This window comes from Entelurus aequoreus, linkage group LG24 (genome assembly GCF_033978785.1).
Source record: "Entelurus aequoreus isolate RoL-2023_Sb linkage group LG24, RoL_Eaeq_v1.1, whole genome shotgun sequence".
Lineage (NCBI taxonomy): Eukaryota > Metazoa > Chordata > Actinopteri > Syngnathiformes > Syngnathidae > Entelurus > Entelurus aequoreus.
Window position 1 is genome coordinate 1303026 of NC_084754.1, and position 21928 is coordinate 1324953.

The following is a 21928-nucleotide window of genomic DNA, read 5'->3' on the forward strand; positions in this document are numbered from 1 at the left end:
AAAAAAAACCGATACCGATAATTTCCGATATTAAATTTTTTAAAGCATTTATCGGCCGATAACACATCTCTAGTTGTAACTACTACTAATAATAAAATACTTAGTCACATATAATACACAATATGGTTTTTAATAACCAACATCAACATGTCTCCTGCATACTTTGACTTGTTTTGGTGGAAAAAGTATCAATATTTTAATGTGAGGATGTATATTAGAGCATAAAGATCTGGTATCGGCAGTGTGGATATTTCAGCATCATACCACACATCACTAATGTTACAAAACTATACATACAAAACAAACGCCGTCTTTCAGAACGACAAAAATATGCACGTACAAATTTTTTAAGTGTAAAATCTTCCAAAATATCTACAGTAAATATAATAATTCAAACAAGTCAAGAGAGAAACGTACTGGAAAGAAAATAACATAAAAAACAAATGAAAGCACCGTACTACAGTGTTTTTCAACCACTGTGCCGCGGCACAGGGATACAGTCTGGTGTGCCGTGGGAGATTATCTAATTTCACCTATTTGGGTTCAAAATATTTTTTGCAAAGCAGTAATTATAGTCTGCAAATGATGTGTTGTTGTGGAGTGTCGGTGCTGTCTAGAGCTCGGCAGAGTAACCGTGTAATACTCTTCCATATCAGTAGGTGGCAGCCGGTAGCAGCGGGAGGCAGCGTGCAGGTAAAAAGGTGTCTAATGCTTAAACCAACAATAAACAAAAGGTGAGTGCCCCTAAGAAAAGGCATTAAAGCTTAGAGAAGGCTATGCAGAACGAAACTAAAACGGAACTGGCTACAAAGTAAACAAAAACAGAATGCTGGACGACAGCAAAGACTTACTGTGGAGCAAAGACAATGTACATCCGAACATGACATGACAATCAACAATGTCCCCACAAAGAAGGATAAAAACAGCTGAAATATTCTTGATTGCTAAAACAAAGTAGATGCGGGAAATATAGCTCAAAGGAAGACATGAAACTGCTACAGGAAAATACCAACAAAACAGGAAAAGCCACCAAAATAGGAGCGCAAGACAAGAACTAAAACACTACACACAGGAAAACAGCAAAAAAACTCCAAATAAGTCAGGGTGTGATGTGACAGGTGGTGACAGTACATCTACTTTGAGACAAGAGCTATAGTGATGCATGCTTGGTTATGCTTTAAAGTCGTATCCAACAATTGCGACAACGACTTTTTACTGTCAACTGAGTTTTAATTTTTTCATGATTTCTGCTGGTGGTGTGCCTCCGCATTTTTTCTACGCAAAAAATGTGCCTTGGCTCAAAAAAGGTTGAAAAACACTGCCATACTATACATGACTTTTAAATGTCTATTTGATTTAAATAGTTTTTTAGAATGTGGGAAGTTTTCATTCTGTTCTCCTTTGCCATCATGAGTGAGTTGTACATTTTTGTAATTTTATTTTAGAAAGGGTTAATAATTAATATACATGTAATCACTCTGGATTTGTAAATATGGATTGTTTCACATTCAATGACATTCTCCACATTTTATGACATTTTCAATGTAGAAAAAGTACCATTTCTCTTTTGAAATCAAAATTGGTCTTCTCGACAATTTGAGCTCGGGCCCAGCGAAGCCAGCGGCATTTCTGGGTGTTGTTGATAAATGGCTTTGGCTTTGCATAGTAGAGTTTTAACTTGCACTTACAGATGTAGCGACCAACTGTAGTTACTGACAGTGGTTTTCTGAAGTGTTCCTGAGCCCATCTGGTGATATCCTTTACACACTGATTTCGCTTTTTGATGCAGTACCGCCTGAGAGATCCATGGTCACGGGCATTCAATGTTGGTTTTCAGCCTTGTCGCTTACGTGCAGTGATTTTTCCAGATTCTCTGAACCTTTTGATGAAAATATGGACCGTAGATGGTAAAATCCCTAAATTCCTTGCAAAAGCTGGTTGAGAAATGTTGTTCTTAAACTGTTCAACAAGTTGTTCACAAAGTGAAAATTGGCGTTCTCGACAATTTGACGCAAAATGTTAGAGAAACTATGCCCCAAAAAATACTGTATTTTTTGGGGGGGTATTTCCAAACAAGATGAAAACAATACATTCATGGAGAAAAAAACAAAAACAATTGTGGAGAGTAAGATCATATTGGCTCTTGTTTCTATCCCACATGTTGATATTCAGTAGCAATTGGGTTTAAAACATTCAGAAAATATGAATAGATGTTTTTAAATAGGCTGCATATCACGTGTTTATAGGAGAAATGTCAGTCAATTGTGGTTTAAGAGATATTTCCCCTGTCAGTGTTGCCAAATATTGTCATAATCGTCCACAAAAAGGCTCATAAACATTCAGAGAATGTAGGAAGATGTACTTAAGACATGACACTTCTCAAAACAGCCAATAAAATTGTCATTGGTGTAAAAGCAACAAAAGAACATGTTATCAATGCTGTAATACGTTGTGAACATCGTCAAATGATGGTCAATGGAGGTATTTGTTTTCTTCCCACGTTAGAGTCCAAACAACAGTAGGCGACACCATACAGATGGCTGGGTCACACCAGCGTGTGATTTCTACGGAAGCCCTTGCGGATATTTAGCAGCTGCTCCATCAACTGTTTAAAATTTGGGCGACGAGCAGGATCCAGCTGCCAGCACTGCTTCATGATGTTGTAGAGATCTGCAGGACATCTGTCTGGAGGAGGCATCCGGAATCCGCTCTCCAATAAAAGCCCCACGTCTTTTAATTGCTGCACAAAGGACAACAATAGAGTTGATACTGTTAACATGCACTGTGCACACACACACACATACTGGTTATCATTTGGAATGGGGGCCAAGTTTTTGATCATCACTTGTGGAGGCATAAAAAAAAAAAGAGGTAAAATGGCCACTGCCCAGTTAGCTCATACACATCTTTAAGTCTCCGGATTGATGAAGTAATGTGCTGATCATTCTTACTGGGGACGCTGGGGGGAAAAGAGTTAATATGGTTTATGGGGACCAAATTGAAATAATTTTGCATAATTCACACAAATTTGTACGGATGCAATTTGGGCTGCTGTGCAAATGTCTCACACTCAAACTAACCAGTAAACACGTTTTATGGGCCAAAGCTTAAAAAAATCACTTTAGCATCTTCAGAATGGATCTGACTATCATTTAAAAAGGTTTCCCTCCAGGGGACCTGTTTTTTTGTCCCCATAACGTCAGAAGTCCCCTAAAGGTGACTGTGTAAACGGAGTGATGTCCCCATAAAGTAAGCATTGCCAGAACACGCACGCACGCACGCACGCACGCACGCACGCACGCACGCACGCACGCACGCACGCACGCACACACACACACGCACGCACGCACACGCACACGCACACGCACACACACACACAGAGTGTTACAAAATAAAACTAGGAGTTTAAACCATACTTCATTTTCCAGAAAATGCAAGAAAATATTATTCATGTTGTGTTATTTTCATGAAATCTAAAATACGGGAACTTTACGAGAAATTGAGCGCGCTGGGAAAGAAGGGCAAAATACATTTCCCGGAAAACGTGAGGATTTAAACCTGGTGTCTCCTGGAGTACCTTACCAAAAGTCAAATATTATTTACTTCAGGTCTAAGTATAATATAACCGTTCAATTCAAACATGATTTAATCCCAAAATATCATAAAGATGATGACTGCACTGGTTAATTAAATTGATGTGCTTTGTAAATAAAGTACTATTGAAATGTTGCCAGTAGAGATGTCCGATAATGCTTTAAAATGTAATATCGGAAATTTTCGGTACCGTTTTTTTTTTATTATCGGTATCGTATTTTGATTTATTTAAAAAAAAAAAATTAAATAAACATAAAAAACACAAGATACACTTATAATTAGTGCACCAACCCAAAAAACCTCCCACCCCCATTAAATCTCTGGATTGATGAAGTAATGTGCTGATCATTCTTACTGGGGACCCTGGGGGAAGAAGAGTTAATATGGTTCATGGGGACCAAATTTAAATAATTTTGCATTCACACAAAAGGGTTGTTTCTTTCTGTTATTAATATTCTGCTTCCTACATTATATATCAATATATATCAATACAGTCTGCAAGGGATACAGTCCGTAAGCACACATGATTGTGCGTGCTGCTGCTCCACTAATAGTACTAACATTTAACAGTTAATTTTACTTATTTTCATTCATTAATAGTTTCTATGTAACTGTTTTTATATTGTTGTACTTTCTTTTTTATTCAAGAAAATGTTTTTAATTTATCTTATTTTATTAATTTTTTTAAAAAGGACCTTATCTTCACCATACCTGGTTGTCCAAATTAGGCATAATAATGTGTTAATTCCACGACTGTATATATCGGTATCGGTTGATATCGGTATCTGTAAATAAGAGTTGGACAATATCGGATATCGGCAAAAAGCCATTATCGGACATCCCTAGTTGCCAGTCATGTAAACAAAACGTAAGTCGCTCACCTCTCTTTTCTTTCTGGCAAAGTAGCTGTCGTAGTGAGGAAAGTGGGAGAGACCTGATTTAAACCAACATTATGCGTGACAAGATGATGGCGGGAGTAACTGTTACATAGGCAAGATTTGGGCTGTTCAGTCCAATATGAGCAGTTCAATGAATTAATTATCACAAGGCTACATTAATTTAGCAAAATAATTTAAAAAAACAGTACAGCTCTGCAAACACCTCTACGTTAAGTGTCTCGGATGTTTTCAAAGATTTATAGTCATCCCACCCCACATTGTGATAAAATATTGCGGCTTCACTACATTGCAAATTTTTTGGGGTTGTTTTTAAAAAAAAAGTTTCTTGGTTTTAAAATAAGCACTTTTAAGCATAAACATGGCCTTACAATTCAAACTATCAATACAACAGTAGTATTGTCCACTATATGAGACTAAACCATTTAGAGTGTGCAGTTAAGTATCGTGGCCACTGATTGGCTCAGCCTCAGCCAGCATTACTATATTGGATGAAAAGAGTATAAAGGTGACTCTGTGGGTGTTATTTCATGTCTAGAGGGCTCTCATAATGTTGAAGGACGTATTTAGAAGGTTGCAAACAAGTTGTTTATGCTCTAGCTATGAGTATTTGATTTACAAAACCCAAAACCAGTGAAGTTGTCACGTTGTGTAAATGGTAAATAAAAACAGAATACAATGATTTTCAAATCCTTTTCAACTTATATTCAACTGAATAGACTGGAAAGACAAGAGATTTAATGTTCACACTGAAAAACATTTGTTTTTTTGGTGCAAATAATCATTAACTTAGAATTTAATATTAGCAAAACATTGCAAACAAGTTGCCAGAGGGGCATTTTTACCACTGTGTTACATGGCCTTTCCTTTTAACAACACTCAGTAAAGGTTTAGGAACTGAGGAGACACATTTTTGAAGTGGAATTATTTCCCACTCTTGCTTGATGTACAGCTTAAGTTGTTCAGCAGTCCGGGGTCTCCGTTGTGCTATTTTAAGCTATTCTTATCTAATCTTAAACTGTTTGGGATTACTACCCAGTCGCTGCTCCTGACTACTTCTCTCAAATGGTGCATACTCACAACTTTTGGATAAGGAATTCGACCAAATGAGAAAATCTCCCAAAGCAAAACACCGTAACTCCAAACATCCGATTTGGTGGAGAATTTCTTTTGCAAGAGAAAGAAAAAAAAAACATTTTAAGATTTTTTTAAACAATTGTTGCAAAATAAAATCTCCCCACAGAACAAGAAGACACGTACTTGCTCTCTGAGGGCCTCTGGCGAAGTCCACTTCACAGGCATTTTGTTCATGGCCTCAACGGAAGACACCTTCTTGGTCAAACCAAAGTCGCTGACTTTAGCCACATGGTCCTCGGTCAAAAGAACATTACGAGCTGCCAGGTCGCGGTGGACAAAGTTATTGGCCTCCAAATACGACATGGCATCACACACATGTCTGAAAAAAGATCGCAATATTATTAGGAACACCTGCACAACTCAAAATAGCTCCAACATAATATCTGCTTTAGCTGCATGACATGAGAACAATATAAACATTTACTTTTCAAATGTTCTTGGAATCTAATACCGTATATTCAGTATATTAGCTGGAATTTGTACCCGACATGCATGTCAAATATTGTCTGATTACAAAATAAATTGAAAATATATAGATACGAAGACATAATGAAGCGTTTTGAGCAATATAACAAACATTTGTACTCTACGACCACAATGATAAACATACCGTAGGTCGACATGCTACCAATAAGTGTTTATTCTTGCACAATTTAATGCACTAGTTCTCAAATCGGGGTCATGTTGTGAATTTTTTTTTAACATTTAAAAGACTTCCTTGTGGTCTACATAACATGTCATAATGGTGCTTTGGTCAAAATGTTGCATAGATGATGTTTTACAGATCATCTTCAGGCTGCTTTCTGACCGTCTCCACAGGACACTTATTTACGTGCCAAAGTCCTCCTCCAGGCCAAGCCCCCTTCAACTGCGTCTGTTCCCCCCTTCGCAGTGTTGTGGTTTTTAAGGCTTCTATGTAAAGTATACTGACAGATATAAGTTAGAACCATACGCTACTTTTCATTAGAAATGGCAACAGCGCAGAATTTTAGCATGCATGTATGAATGAGCTAGTTTGCCCCACAACAAGAGGATAAATAAAAATAAGGAACTTATTGACTACAACTGGATAAAATGGCGGAGTCACGTAAACTTCTTCGGCTAAACATCTACCGTATATGGAGATATCCACTGACGTAACTAAGACCAAATACGTCACTAAAGTCTCTGCTGGGAAAGCTTCATGCCAACATTACATGGGCACGGATGAAGTTTAAACCCAGCAAGTCTAGGAGCATATCCATTAAGTTATCAAGGGGAAACTCACGGACCAGAGGTTCTACATCGAGGATACTCCCATTCTGTTGGTGTCAGAGCTGCCAGTCAAGAGTCTAGGGCGATGGTACAACGCACGACTCGGACCAGAGCGATCAGCTGAGGGAAGAAACCATCAAAGGCCTTGTCCAGGACCAAATGGAGTTCCATATCGGCTGTACAAAAATTCCCCAAATGTCTTACGCTTTCTGTGGAGGCAGATGAAGGTGATGTGGACGAAGCAAACCATCCCAAAAGCGTGGTGCAGAGCTGGGGGAGTGTTATTCCCCAAGGAAAAAGATGCCTCAAACATTGATTAATTCCGGCAGATCAACCTGGTAAACGTTGAAGGGAATGTCTTCTTTAGCATCGTTGCTAAAAGGATGACAACGTACCTGAAGCAAAACAGTTTGATTGACACATCCGTGCAGAGAGCTGGAATACCTGGTTTCTCAGGGTGCTTGGAGCATACAAGCATGATATGGCACCAAATCCATACTGCCAAGAGGGAAGGAAGAGACCTGCACGCCTTACTCCTGGACCTAGCCAACGCTTACGGATCCGTACCTCATTCTCTCATCTGGACAGCCTTCAACTTCTTCCACATCCCAAATACCATCACAAACCTGGTGAAAAACTACTTCCGACATCTGCAATTCTGTGTCAAAACAACAGAATACACAACATCATGGCAATCTTTGGAAGTGGAAATAATGGCTGGATGTACCGTCTCCCCTCTTACCTTCACCAGGGCAATGGAAGTGATAATTCGCGCTTACAAATGGGTTGTGGGTGGAGAATGTCACGGGCATGACGTTAAAGTGCATCCGGCTAAGGGGTCTTGGGGCACTAGGAGGTTAACCCCTTTACTACTGTTACCCCAGGTAGCCCTTGGCAAAGGCCTAGTACCTGACTGCCCCCTAGCCAGGGATACGGTGAAGACCTCAACGGCAGAGCAGGGGGAAGACGGTAGATGTAAGAACCACCACAACGGCTGCGATGACGGTCGAAGGCACCCCCACATCCACGTGGGCCCAATTATGGGGAAATAACAACCCAAGACCTCAACGGTGGAACAGGCGGAGGATGATTGCTAAACCTATGGTGCGTCACAACGGCTGGGATGGCGGATGAAGGCTGCAGCAGAAAAGGGTCCCCAGTCGTCTTGGACTCCATGCCACTGGACCCTGACCCGGATCTGTCAAGGATACCCCCCTACCAGGAGGATTGTCATACTTGCTTCGAGTGACCGCCGATGATGATGGGTGGAGAATGTCTGAGAGCGGGACAGCGTCTACCTCCCATCCGCGCATACATGGACGACATGACCACCTTGACCTCAACCGTTGCATGCACCAAACATCTGCTGGGAAAGCTTCATGCCAACATTACATGGGTACGGATGAAGTTTAAACCCAGCAAGTCCAGGAGCATATCCATCGCCAAGGGGAAACTCACGGACCAAAGTCTCTACATCGAGGATACTCCCATTCCGTTGGTGTCAGAGTTGCCAGTCAAGAGTCTACGGCGATCGTACAACACACGTCTCAAAAACTCGGACCAGAGCGTTCAGCTGAGGGAAAAAAACATCAAAGGCCTTGTCCGCATAGAAAAGACCTTACATCTTGGCAAGTTGAAACTGTGGTGCCTACAGTTTGGATTGCACCCCAGTTTGATGTGGCCACTAACAGTCCACGAGATCCCCATGACCAAAGTGGAGAAGCTGGAGAGAACAGTCAGTGCATACATCAAGAAGTGGCTTGGCCTCCCGCGGTGCCTCAGTAACATCGGCCTCTATGGTCATGGTGCCCTGGAACTGCCCATCTCTAGCCTCATGGAGGAGTTAAAATGCACCAAGGTAAGGCTGAGCATGACCATGACTGAGTCTCAAGATGAAGCGATCCGAGCGGTTGCTCCCAGACTGGCAACCGGGAGGAAATGGATCCCATCTGAGGCCGTGCAGCAAGCCAAATCTGCTCTCAGGCATGTAGACGTTGTGGGACAAATGCTGCATGGAAGAGGTGGGTTTGGACTTGGAGCTAGTCGACCCACATGGCACAAGGCAACATCAGCCCAGAGGAGAAAGCTGGTTGTTGATCAGTTTCGGCAACAAGAGGAAGCAGACAGATGTGCAACAGCAGTGGCACAGTCCAAAAACAGGGACAGAAAACTAGCTAGGAAAACCTGGAGCATCGTAGGCTCACATGGAAGGATCCTTGGGAAATGGAAGGTAGCCAAATCAGCTTCATCATCAGAGCCACCTACGATGTTCTTCCCACACCCAAGAACTTAAACCAATGGTTTAGAGAAGATCCTTCTTGTGCACGCTGCCAAACCCCTGCAACACTCAGTCACATCTTCACCGGCTGCAAAACCAGTTTGTCTCAAAGCCGCTACACCTCGAGGCACAACCAGGTCCTAAGACAACTGGCGATCACCCTGGAAGATAGGAGAAATACCAACAAGACCCTCCTCCCTCCCCCAATTCCTAGTCACTCAATCACCACTCCGTTCGTAAGAGCAGGACAACTCTCATAAAAAAACATCTGCAAAAGTGGAGGCAACCTTTCTGGACTCTGCCCGGGACTGGAAAATCCCGCCTGAGATCATTACAACCAGCTTCAGGCCGGACCTGGTCTTGTGGTCAACCGCCCGGAAGACTGTGTTCATTGTTGAAATAACTGTGCCATGGGAAGCAGCAGTTGGTGAAGCATATGAGCGCAAACAACTAAGGTATGCGGACATAGCAGCCGATGCAGAGCAGCGTGGCTGGCGTGCCCGAGTGCTTCCAGTTGAAGTCGGGTGCAGAGGCTTCGTTGCTGCGTCCACAAACAAGCTTCTGAAAGGAAAGGGAGTGAGAGGTCAGGCCTTCCAGTGGGCTGTCAAATCGCTGTTAGATGCTGCCGAACGAAGTAGCAGATGGATATGGATCAAGAGAAAGGACCCCAACTGGGCTGAAAAATGACATCTATGGGTAAGGGTAGAGGGGCGGACACCTGGGACGCCAGATGTTCCCATTGAGCCCTCTGGAGGTGTCGTGGGCCTATCAACAAAAAACCAAATGAAGTGGGGTGCCCACCTGAAGACCCCAGTGAAGCTTTTGCCCCCCGACTCAACACTAAGTGCTGATCAATCTGAGGGATTGTACTATCTAGTCCTATGAGCTCAACCAAATTCCATACAGCTCGTTTGGAGCAAGTTTGGAAGAAGGCAAGTTCGTTTTACAAATATCTCTGCCATGCCTCAATGGTTTGAATTCAAATTTTTGCGACTGATTGGGATCTGAAATACACAAAAACAGGTACCAACTTGTAAGAAAAGTTGGTTTTGCATAATAGGACCTCTTTAAAAGGCACTCACGTGGGTACAAAAGATGTAAACCTACAAATATCAGTGCTGTCAAATGATGAATTTTTTAAATCCGAATAATCACACGTTTGAAGTTTGACTAATCGCGATTAATCACAGTACATTTTTCCTGTTTTTTTTAAATGTAGATAGTGCAAGCATACCAAATGATGTGGCTTAAATATATTTCATCTCTAAAACTGCAGCTGCTCTACCACTCACAATGAAAATCTAAGAAGAGCAACTTCACAGAGTACAGCCCTTCCTCTGGAACGTAGGTAGTCCACCAAGGCACCCTGCAAACACACACACACACACACACACACACACACACACACACACACACACACACACACACACACACACACACACACACACACACACACACACACACACACACACACACACACACACACACACACACACACACACACGTATATGTGTAAGCCAGGTAGTGCGGATGCTGACAGTGAATAACAGTTGAACTTCTACCTTTGTCATGTATTCAGTGATGATGAATAAACTGCCGTCCTCCTCTGCGATCACTCCATGCAGCTTCACCAAGTTATTGTGATGTAGTTTCCTTTGATAACAGTGGCACAAACCGAGGTTATTTGGGGTTTTCAATTGTTTAAACCTTTTAATCATTGTAACTTTAACACACTTTAATATTTCCCTTCACAGCGACCTGCTGGAAGCGTCAGCTTAGAACAGCAAACACCCTCCCAACTAGTGCGACTGAGTTGGAACACATTCAGATATAGCATTTAAAACTAAAAGGGGATTTAAAAAGGATTAAACAATTCCTCAAATAATTTGAGTACCGTATTTTTCGGACTATAAGTCGCAATTTTTTTCATAGTTTGGCCGGGGGTGCGACTTATACTCAGGAGCGACTTATGTGTGAAATGATGAACACATTAGCGTAAAATATCCAATAATATTATTGATGTCATTGACGTAAGAGACTAGACGTATAAGATTTCATGGGATTTAGCGATTAGGAGTGACAGATTGTTTGGTAAACGTATAGCATGTTCTATATGTTATAGTTATTTGAATGACTCTTACCATAATATGTTACGTTAACATACCAGTTGGTTATTTATGCCTCATATAACGTACACTTATTCAGCCTGTTGTTCACTATTCTTTAGACATTTTAAATTGCCTTTCAAATGTCTATTCTTGCTGTTGGCTTTTATCAAATACATTTCCCCCAAAAATGCGACTTATACTCCAGTGCCACTTATATATGTTTTTTTCCTTCTTTATTATGCATTTTTGGCCGGTGCGACTTATACTCCGGAGCGACTTACACTCCGAAAAATACGGTACCTGATTACAGAAAATATACAATGATTTTTCTTGGGGCTGTCAATTTATCGTGTTGATTGCGATTAATTAGCTAGTCATATTTAGTGCGGTATATTTTTTAATTGCGTTGACATTATTTTAAATCCCTAACATTATGGTCTGTATATTTTTGGAAACTGTGGACGTGGTGTCCTCCGGAACAAAGAGGAAAAGAACCATCCGGATTGTTACAGGCGCAAAGTTCAAAAGATAGCATGTGTGATGGTATGGGGGTGTATTAGTGCCCAATGCATGGGTAACTTACACATCTGTCAAGGCACCATTAATGCTGAAAGGTACATACAGGTTTTGGAGCAACATATGTTGCCATCCAAGCAACGTTATCATGGACGCCCCTGCTTATTTCAGCAAGACAATGCCAAGCCACGTGTTACAACAGCGTGGCTTCGTAGTAAAAGGGTACTAGACTGGCCTGCCTGTAGTCCAGACCTGTCTCCCATTGAAAATGTGTGGCGCATTATGAAGCCTAAAATACCACAACTGAGACCCCGGACTGTTGAACAACTTAAGCTGTACATCAAGCAAGAATGAGAAAGAATTCCACCTGAAAAGCTTCAAAAATTGGTCTACTCAGTTCCCAAACGTTTACTGAGTGTTGTTAAAAGGAAAGGCCATGTAACACAATGGTAAAAATGCCCCTGTGACAACTTTTTTGCAATGTGTTGCTGCCATTAAATTCTAAGGTAATGATTATTTGCAAAAAATAAATGTTTCTCAGTTCGAACATTAAATATCTTGTCTTTACAGTGCATTCAATTGAATATAAGTTGAAAAGGATTTGCAAATCATTGTATTCTGTTTTTATTACGAATTACACAACATGTCAACTTCACTCGTTTTGGGTTTTGTACTTGAAAAGTCAATTTTTTTCTGAGGTGGTACTTGGTGGAAAAAAAGTATGAAAACCACTAATCTAGACTAGAAGGATGTGTTTTAAATGTAGATTAAAATCATCATAATGCCTTAATGCCATTAGAGTGAATGGCAGTCTCTGTGAGCATTCACATATTAATTGACTTACGTCATGACAGAAGCCTCTGATATAAAGGCCTGCGCAGTAGCATCATTTTTAATGCATTTCACAGCTACTTTAGTCCCCTTGTAGTCAGCCACCTTAACTTCTGCAAAGATCACAAGCAACAACAAAGCACTCAGGTAATTATGTGATGACATGGCAGCAAATATTACAAAATAGTGTTTGTGTTGTGTTGCTAATCCAAACACATGGTCCACATATTAACTCCTAATAAATGTCAACCCAGATGTTACTCACCTCCAAACTCTCCCCTTCCAATTACTTTCTCTAATTTGAGGTCATTTCTGTTCAGCACCCAGCCACCTGGTAAAATTGAAGACAGATAAAATGACACAACCACAAACTGCAAGGTTTCTGTGTGTAAATAGTCATCAAGTGTTGAAGTGAACCTCACCTCTCACAAATTCTCTTTGGACATCTAGAATCTCCTTCTTCAACTGTGGCTCAATTAGTTTGCTGCAGAGACCATCAGCATCTTGTTCGTAGTGCTATGGAAAAGAAGAGACAAACAATGGATAATGACTGACAGGGAACGGCCATGGGTCACATCCGGCCTACCTCCATTCAGACCCCAGGAAAAAAAGACTGACTCAGACTAAACTTTCATTTTTATTTGTATATTTTATTTTTTAAAGTAAAAAAATAAATACATTGTAAAATCACTCGAACTGGCAAGTGTGGTGCTAATTCTATTGCGAGTGGGTCATTTTCTTGTAAAAATCCGAGACTGTCCCAGCTGAGCAATGTTTTTTTTTAACGTCACTCGCCTGGCTTTGCACAACACAAACACAAGCAACATTCACTATGACATCGCAGAGGACGTGAAGTCTAAGCAAGCAATGTTCGTGAAAATATTATTTATAAGGAATTTACTATCATTGACAATCTGCCTTTAATGTTAATGCTATTTGGTGTTATGTTGTATTTCCACCCTCCATCATGATCCTGATGGATTGATCTGATTAGAGGTGCCAACTTTTTAGTACTGGTGTTTTTATGAAAATATAAACTACTGCAGCTTTCTAAAGTATGTCAAGGAGTTGGTCGATCAACAATCATTTTATTGAAACAAAAATCTGCAGACTTTCTCTCACCCACACACACGCAAATTTTGTCTAATCGAAAGCCTGAAAAAGCAACTACAACTGATGGAATATAAAACACATACACTACCGTTCAAAAGTTTGGGGTCACCCAAACAATTTTGTGGAATAGCCTTCATTTCTAAGAACAAGAATAGACTGTGGAGTTTCAGATGAAAGTTCTCTTTTTCTGGCCATTTTGAGCGTTTAATTGACCCCACAAATGTGATGCTCCACAAACTCAATCTGCTCAAAGGAAGGTCAGTTTTGTAGCTTCTGTAACGAGCTAAAGTGTTTTCAGATGTGTGAGCATGATTGCACAAGGGTTTTCTAATCATCAATTAGCCTTCTGAGCCAATGAGCAAACACATTGTACCATTAGAACACTGGAGTGATAGTTGCTGGAAATGGGCCTCTATACACCTATGTAGATATTGCACCAAAAAGCAGACATTTGCAGCTAGAATAGTCATTTACCACACTAGCAATGTATAGAGTGTATTTCTTTCAAGTTAAGACTAGTTTCAAGTTATCTTCACTGAAAAGTACAGTGCTTTTCCTTCAAAAATAAGGACATTTACATGTGACCCCAAACTTTTGAACGGTAGTGTATATGGCGGATTTTACAGGTTAGTGATGAATGTGTGAGCAAGACATTAGGAAACATGATGCATACACTCAATAAACATGAAATGATGCACAATTAAAATGTGTACGTTGTACCTCTATCAGTTGGATGAGGGTGTCAAAGCGCTGAGTGTCCTCTATGAAAAACTTGCCATCGGAGTAAGTGATACGGTAGTACTCCACTGTGTTGTCATTGCTCAAACACAGCGTGTAGTTTCCGGGATAGTTTGCACTCTCCCGCACCAGGTATCTGCCATTCGTTGGAGGGTAGAGCAATTTCTCGACTTCCACTCGTGCTATTTTGCCATGGAACCAGCTGCAATAACAAGAACGTAACAACCATTATCTTACAGTTGGTTAAAACTAATACTATTTCTATGATGTGAAATGCTTTTCTACTACTGTTTACAAGTGCATCACAATAAAATGGAACATGTACAACAATACTTTAGCCTTAAAGGCCTACTGAAATGAGATTTTCTTCGTTAAACGGGGATAGCAGATCCATTCTATGTGTCATACTTGATCATTTCGCGATATTGCCATATTTTTGCTGAAAGGATTTAGTAGAGAACATCGACAATAAAGTTCGCAACTTTTAGTCGCTGATAAAAAAGCCTTGCCTGTAGCGGAAGTAGCGTGACGTCACAGGTTGTGGAGCTCCTCACATCTGCACATTGTTTACAATCATGACCACCAGCAGCGAGAGCGATTCGGACTGAGAAAGCGACAATTACCCCATTAATTTGAGCGAGGATGGAAGATTTGTGGATGAGGAAAGTGAGAGTGAAGGACTAGAGGGCAGTGGAAGCGATTCAGATAGGGAAGATGCTGTGAGAGGCGGGTGGGACCTGATATTCAGCTGGGAATGACTAAAACAGTAAATAAACACAAGACATATATATACTCCGCTCTAACCAACTGAGCTAACCGGCCACGATGTATTAGCCACAACTCAACCAGGCTTATATTTAATATGCCACAAATTAATCCCGCATAGCAAACACCTCTCCCCTCCCGTCCATATAACCCGCCAATACAAATCAAACACCCGCACACCACACTCATTCCCACAGCCTGAAACATATGTATTGTACAGGTACAACAACCTACAAAACCCAAAACCAGTGAAGTTGTCACGTTGTGGAATTCGTAAATAAAAACTGAATACAATGATTTGCAAATCCTTTTCAACCTATATTCAATTGAATAGACTGCAAAGACAAGATATTTCATGTTCACACTGAGAAACTTAATTTTTTTGCAAATAATCATGAACTTAAAATGTAATGGCAGCAACACATTGCAAAAAAGGGGCATTTGTACCACTGTGTTACATGGCCTTTCCTTTTAATAACACTAAGTAAACGTTTGGGAACTGAGTAGACCAATTTTTGAAACTTTTCAGGTGGAATTCTTTCCCATTCTTTCTTGATGTACAGCTTAAGTTGTTCAACAGTCCGGGGGTCTCTGCTGTCATACTTTAGGCTTCATAATGCGCCACACATTTTCAATGGGAGACAAGTCTGGACTACAGGCAGGCCAGTCTAGTACCCGCACTCTTTTACTATGAAACCACACTGTTGCTCCAAAACCTGTATGTACTTTTCAGCATTATTGGTGCCTTCACAGATGTGTAAATTACCCATGTCTTGTGCACTAATACACCCCCATACCATCACACATGCTGCCTTTTACACTTTGCGCCAAAAACAATCCGAATGGTTCTTTTCCTCTTTGGTCCGGAGGACACGACGTCCACAGTTTCCAAAAACAATTTGAAATGTGGACTCGTCAGACCACAGAACACTTTTCCACTTTGCATCAGTCCATCTTAGATGAGCTCGGGCCCCGTGAAGCCGGCGGCGTTTCTGGGTGTTGTTGATAAATGGCTTTCGCTTTGCATAGTATAGTTTTAACTTGCACTTACAGATGTAGCGACCAACTGTAGTTACTGACAGTGGGTTTCTGAAGTGTTCCTGTGGTGATATCCTTTACACACTGATGTCGCTTTTTGATTCAGTACCGCCAGAGGGATCAAAGGTCCGTAATATCACTGCTTATGTGCAGTGATTTCTCCAGATTCTCTTAATGATGATATTACGGACAATATCACGATGATATTACGGAGCGTAGATGGTCAAATCTCTAAATTCCTTGCAATAGCTCGTTGAGAAATTTTGTTCTTAAACTGTTGGACAATTTGCTCAGGCATTTGTTGACAAAGTGGTGACCCTCGCCCCATCCTTGTTTGTGAACGACTGAGCATTTCATGGAAGCTGCTTTTATACCCAATCATGGCACCCACCTGTTCCCAATGCAATGTTTCCCACACATTCATTTATTTGTGGCGGCCCGCCATGAAAGAATTACGTCCGCCACAAATAAAAAATAAATTAAAAAAATAAAAACAATTTTATTTATTTATTTTTTTGTCCTGTCCAGCTTCTCAGGCAAATCATATAGTTGATGTAGATGCCCATATAGGCTGTTCACATTTACTTTACAAAAGAGAAGTGTAGGATACTTCTCTTGTTGCCTTATTTGTATTTGACCACTACTGTTTTCTGTTTATTTGTTACTGACTGTGGCAGGACACCTCTGCCTCTGTTTCACTTTATGTTGCTGGTAAATAATATGCTTGTAGTAGTAGGCTAAAGTTAAATTATTATATGCACTAATTAAAGGGGCAGAGCTTTAAGAGACATTTTAGCTTTTATATTTTTATAAGATATATTTTTTGTAAGAACCACAATTAATAAATATATTTCAGTGAATAACTTATTGTTCAAATCTGTATATAAATATGTACATAAAGTGTTGTAATTATATTGTAAAATGGATGGATGGATGGACGTTTAAAACAAAACTGTTATTATTAATTAGTAAGTATACATTTTTTGAGCCTTTTTAGAGAAAATCATATCATTGTAGTAAATTATGCAAATTACTCGATGATGTCATGGTGACCACGCCCATAGCCACGCCCCCACCGCCACAGGTATCTTGGCAGTTTATGGGAAACACTGCAATGAGCCTGTTCACCTGTGGGATGTTACAAATAAGTGTGTAATGAGCATTCCTCAACTTTCTCAGTCTTTTTTGCCACTTGTGCCAGCTTTTTTGAAACATGTTGCAGGCATCAAATTCCAAATGAGCTAATATTTGCAAAAAATAAAGATTTCCAGTTAGAACGTTAATTATCTTGTCTTTGTAGTCGATTCAATTGAATATAGGTTGAAAAGGATTTGCAAATAATTGTATTTTGTTTTTATTTACCATTTACCCAACGTGCCAACTTCACTGTTTTGGGCTTTGTATATTTTGGTATATAACTAAAACACTACTTCCGCTGTAGTGCATTCAACTGACAGCTCCTGCTTGGACACTCACGGCATTAGATTGAGCTTTTGGGGAATTGTCTCTTCCTGGCAATATGTAGCTGCCCTTCTTGTTGGTACCTACGATGAAAAGAATAAACATGAGAAGAATTTAGCAGTGTTGGCAACTTTGGCTTATACTTATAGCAGCAGAAAACAAACATAAAATGCACCAGCATTATTTACCTGTGTGGCTGTAACAGCCGACACATTGCGGCGCTCCAATGTTTCTTTTAAGTCGAATCCCGACACACACTCCGTGACTCGGGACCCAGGAGTCAGTAGGAAATCACACACACGCCAACACTCTACTGTTTTAATATTGCTCCTAAGACATAGTTCACTGTGTGTATTTGTTGCTCACCTTTGCCATGCTGCGACGGTGTGCCCTCACAGGTCTCGTACCTCTATTCTAATCGTTGGAACCAGGGCACACACCTAAAACACAATCACAGTCATGCTGTAATTAGGATGATATTTGCAAAGAGAAGCCCACAAAGCTTCAATTGCTACAATATTTTTTTAAAAGTCCATCTCTAGCTATAAACCAAATTAGCTAATCAAGTTTGCATGTTTTCTCTGAGGGTGCGGTTGACTGGAGACTCTAAATTGTCCATCGGTATGAAAGTTAGTGTTTGTCTACATGTGCCTTGCATTCTCTGGTAACCAGTCGAGGGTGTTCCCCGCCTCTTACCCAAAGTCAGCTGGGATAGGCTCCAGCTTAGCGGCGACCCTAATGAGGATAAGCAGTAGAGAAAATGGATGGATGTGCAAATTTGTTCTGCTAATTTTCGTTAGGCTGTCAATGACCGAGTGCATTATACGTTAGCATTATACGTTAGCATTAAGCTAGCAGCTATAGAACCAATATTATCCTGTATAATTGTAGTGTTTTTTTTTTCCAGTTTATACAAATCTGTATTATATTATATAAATATGTATGATTCCTACATGTACGTGCACTTCCTGTGTATGTTGATGTACTTTCCTATGTGTGCTTAGTTTTAACTTCATTGTGGAGAATATCAATAAACCACCTCAAATTATTTTTTTCCAATCTATAATTCAAAGGACTGTTGACATCCATCGCTTCTTTTTATATTTGGCAAAATAAATTCCAGCATTCAGAGAGGGAAGAGTATAATGCAGCTTGTGGATAACATTCTACAATAAGCAGCAACAACAGGAAAATTGAGGAAAAACGACATATTACAAGAAATATATATTAATACTAATAAATAATAACTCAACTCAGATTTCATTTTAATATATGTATATTATTATTTTTACCTTTTTAAAGACAATATATGCACTATTGCTGATTATGCAAATTGGATAATGGCCCCCTATCCCCGCCCCAAGTACATTGTTCATCTGGTGTAAAACATCCCTAATATACATAATGGTGAAACTCAAAAACATGTCATACCACGCACAGCTTTGTTTATTCCAGCAATTAAATTTACACTCAAGATATTAGTTAGAATAATTATGTATACGTTATCACACAACTCTTATGCTTAAAGGCCGTTGCTATAGTTATGTATTGTGCTCAAGTTGTACTTTTCTATCTGTGCAAAGGCACACAACTTGTAATCTTCCACGGCATATGAGGGGTGGCCTAGCCGCAGTTGTTTACTTTGTTTTAGCCTGTTAAAACAGCCAAGGACGGACTTCAAGGACCTCAACGAAGATAAGACGACAGCACGCAGACGAAGCAGAGACAAGGCGAAATCACAAGGCCCCCAGCACATTCCGTCACGTATTGTGCGTACTGGAGCTGCTTTGCATGATGTGTGTGACCACTCCCTTTAGAGGCAGCCTCAGTGATGTTAACTAGGGAACTCCTGAATAAATAGAGGAGCGCGGGAGCTGTACCTTAGAGCAGTGGTCCCCAACCTTTTTGTAACTGCGGACCGGTCAACGCTTGAAAATGGGGGGGGGGTTTGTAATAAAAAAACACAATCATGTGTGCTTACGGACTGTATCCCTGCAGACTGTATTGATATATATTGATATAAAATGTAGGAACCAGGAATATTAATAACAAAAACAAACAACCCTTTTGTGTGAATGAGTGTAAATAGGGGGGGAGGTTTTTTGGGTTGGTGCACTAATTGTCAGTGTATCTTGTGTTTTTTATGTTGATTTAATAAAAATAAAAAAAATAAAAAAAATTTTTTTTGTGTTTTTTTTTATTCTTGTGCGGCCCGGTAACAATCGATCCACGGACCGGTACTGGTCCCCAACCCGGTGGTTGGGGACCACTGCCTTAGAGCGTAGGGTGAGACTGTAACTGAGTGGGCAGCTCCATGCGTTCTCCTCATGAGCTAAATTGAACTCTGTCTCCCTGATTCCTTGCTTCTTGTCTAGTTTAAAGGCCTACTGAAATGAATTTTTTTTATTTAAACGGGGATAGCAGATCTATTCTATGTGTCATACTTGATCATTTCGCGATATTGCCATATTTTTGCTGAAAGGATTTAGTATAGAACAACGACGATAAAGATTGCAACTTTTGGTATCTGATAAAAAAAAGGCTTGCACCTACCGGAAGTAGCGTGACGTAGTCAGTTGAACATATACGCAAAGTTCCCTATTGTTTACAATGATGGCCGCATGAAGTGAGAGAGATTCGGACCGAGAAAGCGACAATTTCCCCATTAATTTGAGCGAGGATGAAAGATTTGTGGATGAGTAAAGTGCAAGTGAAGGACTAGTGGGGAGTTGAAGCTATTCAGATAGGGAAGATGCTGTGAGAGCCGGGGGTGACCTGATATTCAGCTGGGAATGACTACAACAGTAAATAAACACAAGACATATATATACTCTATTAGCCACAACACAACCAGGCTTATATTTAATATGCCACAAATTAATCCTGCATAAAAACACCTGCGTGTTTGTTATGCTAGCTCCTAGCTCCTCTGCTAGCTCCTAGCTCCATAGAACACGCCAATACAATTCAAACACCTGATCAACACACACAATCACTCAGCCCAAAAGACCGTTCACCTAACCCAAGGTTCATAAAGCTTATATATTTTTAAAAAGTTACATACGTGATGCGCACATACGGTCAAGTTATCGAATGTTTAGCAGCCAAGGCTGCATACTCACGGTACCTGATATTCAGCTGGGAATGACTACAACAGTAAATAAACACAAGACATATATATACTCTATTAGCCACAACACAACCAGGCTTATATTTAATATGACACAAATTAATCCTGCATAATAACACCTGTGTGTTTGTTATGCTAGCTCCTAGCTCCTCTGCTAGCTCCTAGCTCCATAGAACACGCCAATACAATTCAAACACCTGATCAACACACACAATCACTCAGCCCAAAAGACCGTTCACCTAACCCAAGGTTCATAAAGCTTATATATTTTTAAAAAGTTACGTACGTGACGCGCACGTAGGTACGGTACGTGTTATGCTAGCTCCTCTGCTAGCTCCTAGCTCCATAGAACACGCCAATACAATTCAAACACCTGATCAACACACACAATCACTCAGCCCAAAAGACCGTTCACCTAACCCAAGGTTCATAAAGCTTATATATTTTAAAAAAGTTACGTACATACGCAAAAAAAAAGCCAAAGCTGCATACTCACAGTAGCACGTCTGCGTCTTTGTCATCCAAATCAAAGTAATCCTGGTAAGAGTCTGTGTTGTCCCAGTTCTCTACAGGCGTCTGTGTATCCAAGTCAAATGTCCTCCTGGTTAGAGTCTCTGTTATCCGAGTTCTTCCATCTTGACTGCATCTTTCGGGAATGTAAACAAAGAAGCGCCGGCTGTGTACTGTTGTTGCTGACTACGTTCGAAAAATACGTCCATTTCGCACCGACAACTTTCTTCTTTGCTTGCTCAGCTTCCTTCTCCATAATGCAATGAACATGATTGAAACAGATTCACGAACACAGATGTCCAGAATACTGTGGAATTATGAAATGAAAACAGAGCTTTTTCGTATTGGCTTCAATGTGGAAGGCATACCCGTGTTCCCCGGTCTACGTCACGCGCATACGGCATCCTCAGAGGCGTTTCGAACCGGAAGTTTAGCGGCAAATGTAAAATGTCACTTTATAAGTTAACCCGGCCGTATTGGCATGTGTTATAATGTTAAGATTTCATCATTGATATATAAACTATCAGACTGCGTGGTCGCTAGTAGTGGCTTTCAGTAG

General features: G+C 40.4%; 1 protein-coding gene across 4 annotated transcripts in view; it reads right to left on the reverse strand.

Annotated features, from left to right (window-relative positions):
• Positions 1-156: 156 nt before the first annotated feature.
• Positions 157-21928, reverse strand: part of LOC133641486 (tyrosine-protein kinase CSK-like) — a 27372-nt gene continuing 5600 nt past the window's right edge. The window contains exons 2-13 of one of the 4 annotated variants that reach the window (XM_062035244.1): positions 18096-18169; positions 17918-18037; positions 17745-17812; positions 14448-14667; positions 13037-13130; positions 12880-12945; positions 12628-12727; positions 10722-10812; positions 10452-10525; positions 5751-5946; positions 5571-5657; positions 157-2740 (exon numbers count right to left, since the gene is read on the reverse strand). In XM_062035244.1, the coding sequence (XP_061891228.1) occupies positions 2546-2740; positions 5571-5657; positions 5751-5946; positions 10452-10525; positions 10722-10812; positions 12628-12727; positions 12880-12945; positions 13037-13130; positions 14448-14667; positions 17745-17812; positions 17918-18037; positions 18096-18104 (1320 nt within the window). In that variant the 5' untranslated portion in view covers positions 18105-18169 and the 3' untranslated portion in view covers positions 157-2545. The remainder of the gene's footprint in view (positions 2741-5570; positions 5658-5750; positions 5947-10451; positions 10526-10721; positions 10813-12627; positions 12728-12879; positions 12946-13036; positions 13131-14447; positions 14668-17744; positions 17813-17917; positions 18038-18095; positions 18170-21928) is intronic. The other 3 variants (XM_062035245.1, XM_062035247.1, XM_062035246.1) reach the window with 3 other exon arrangements.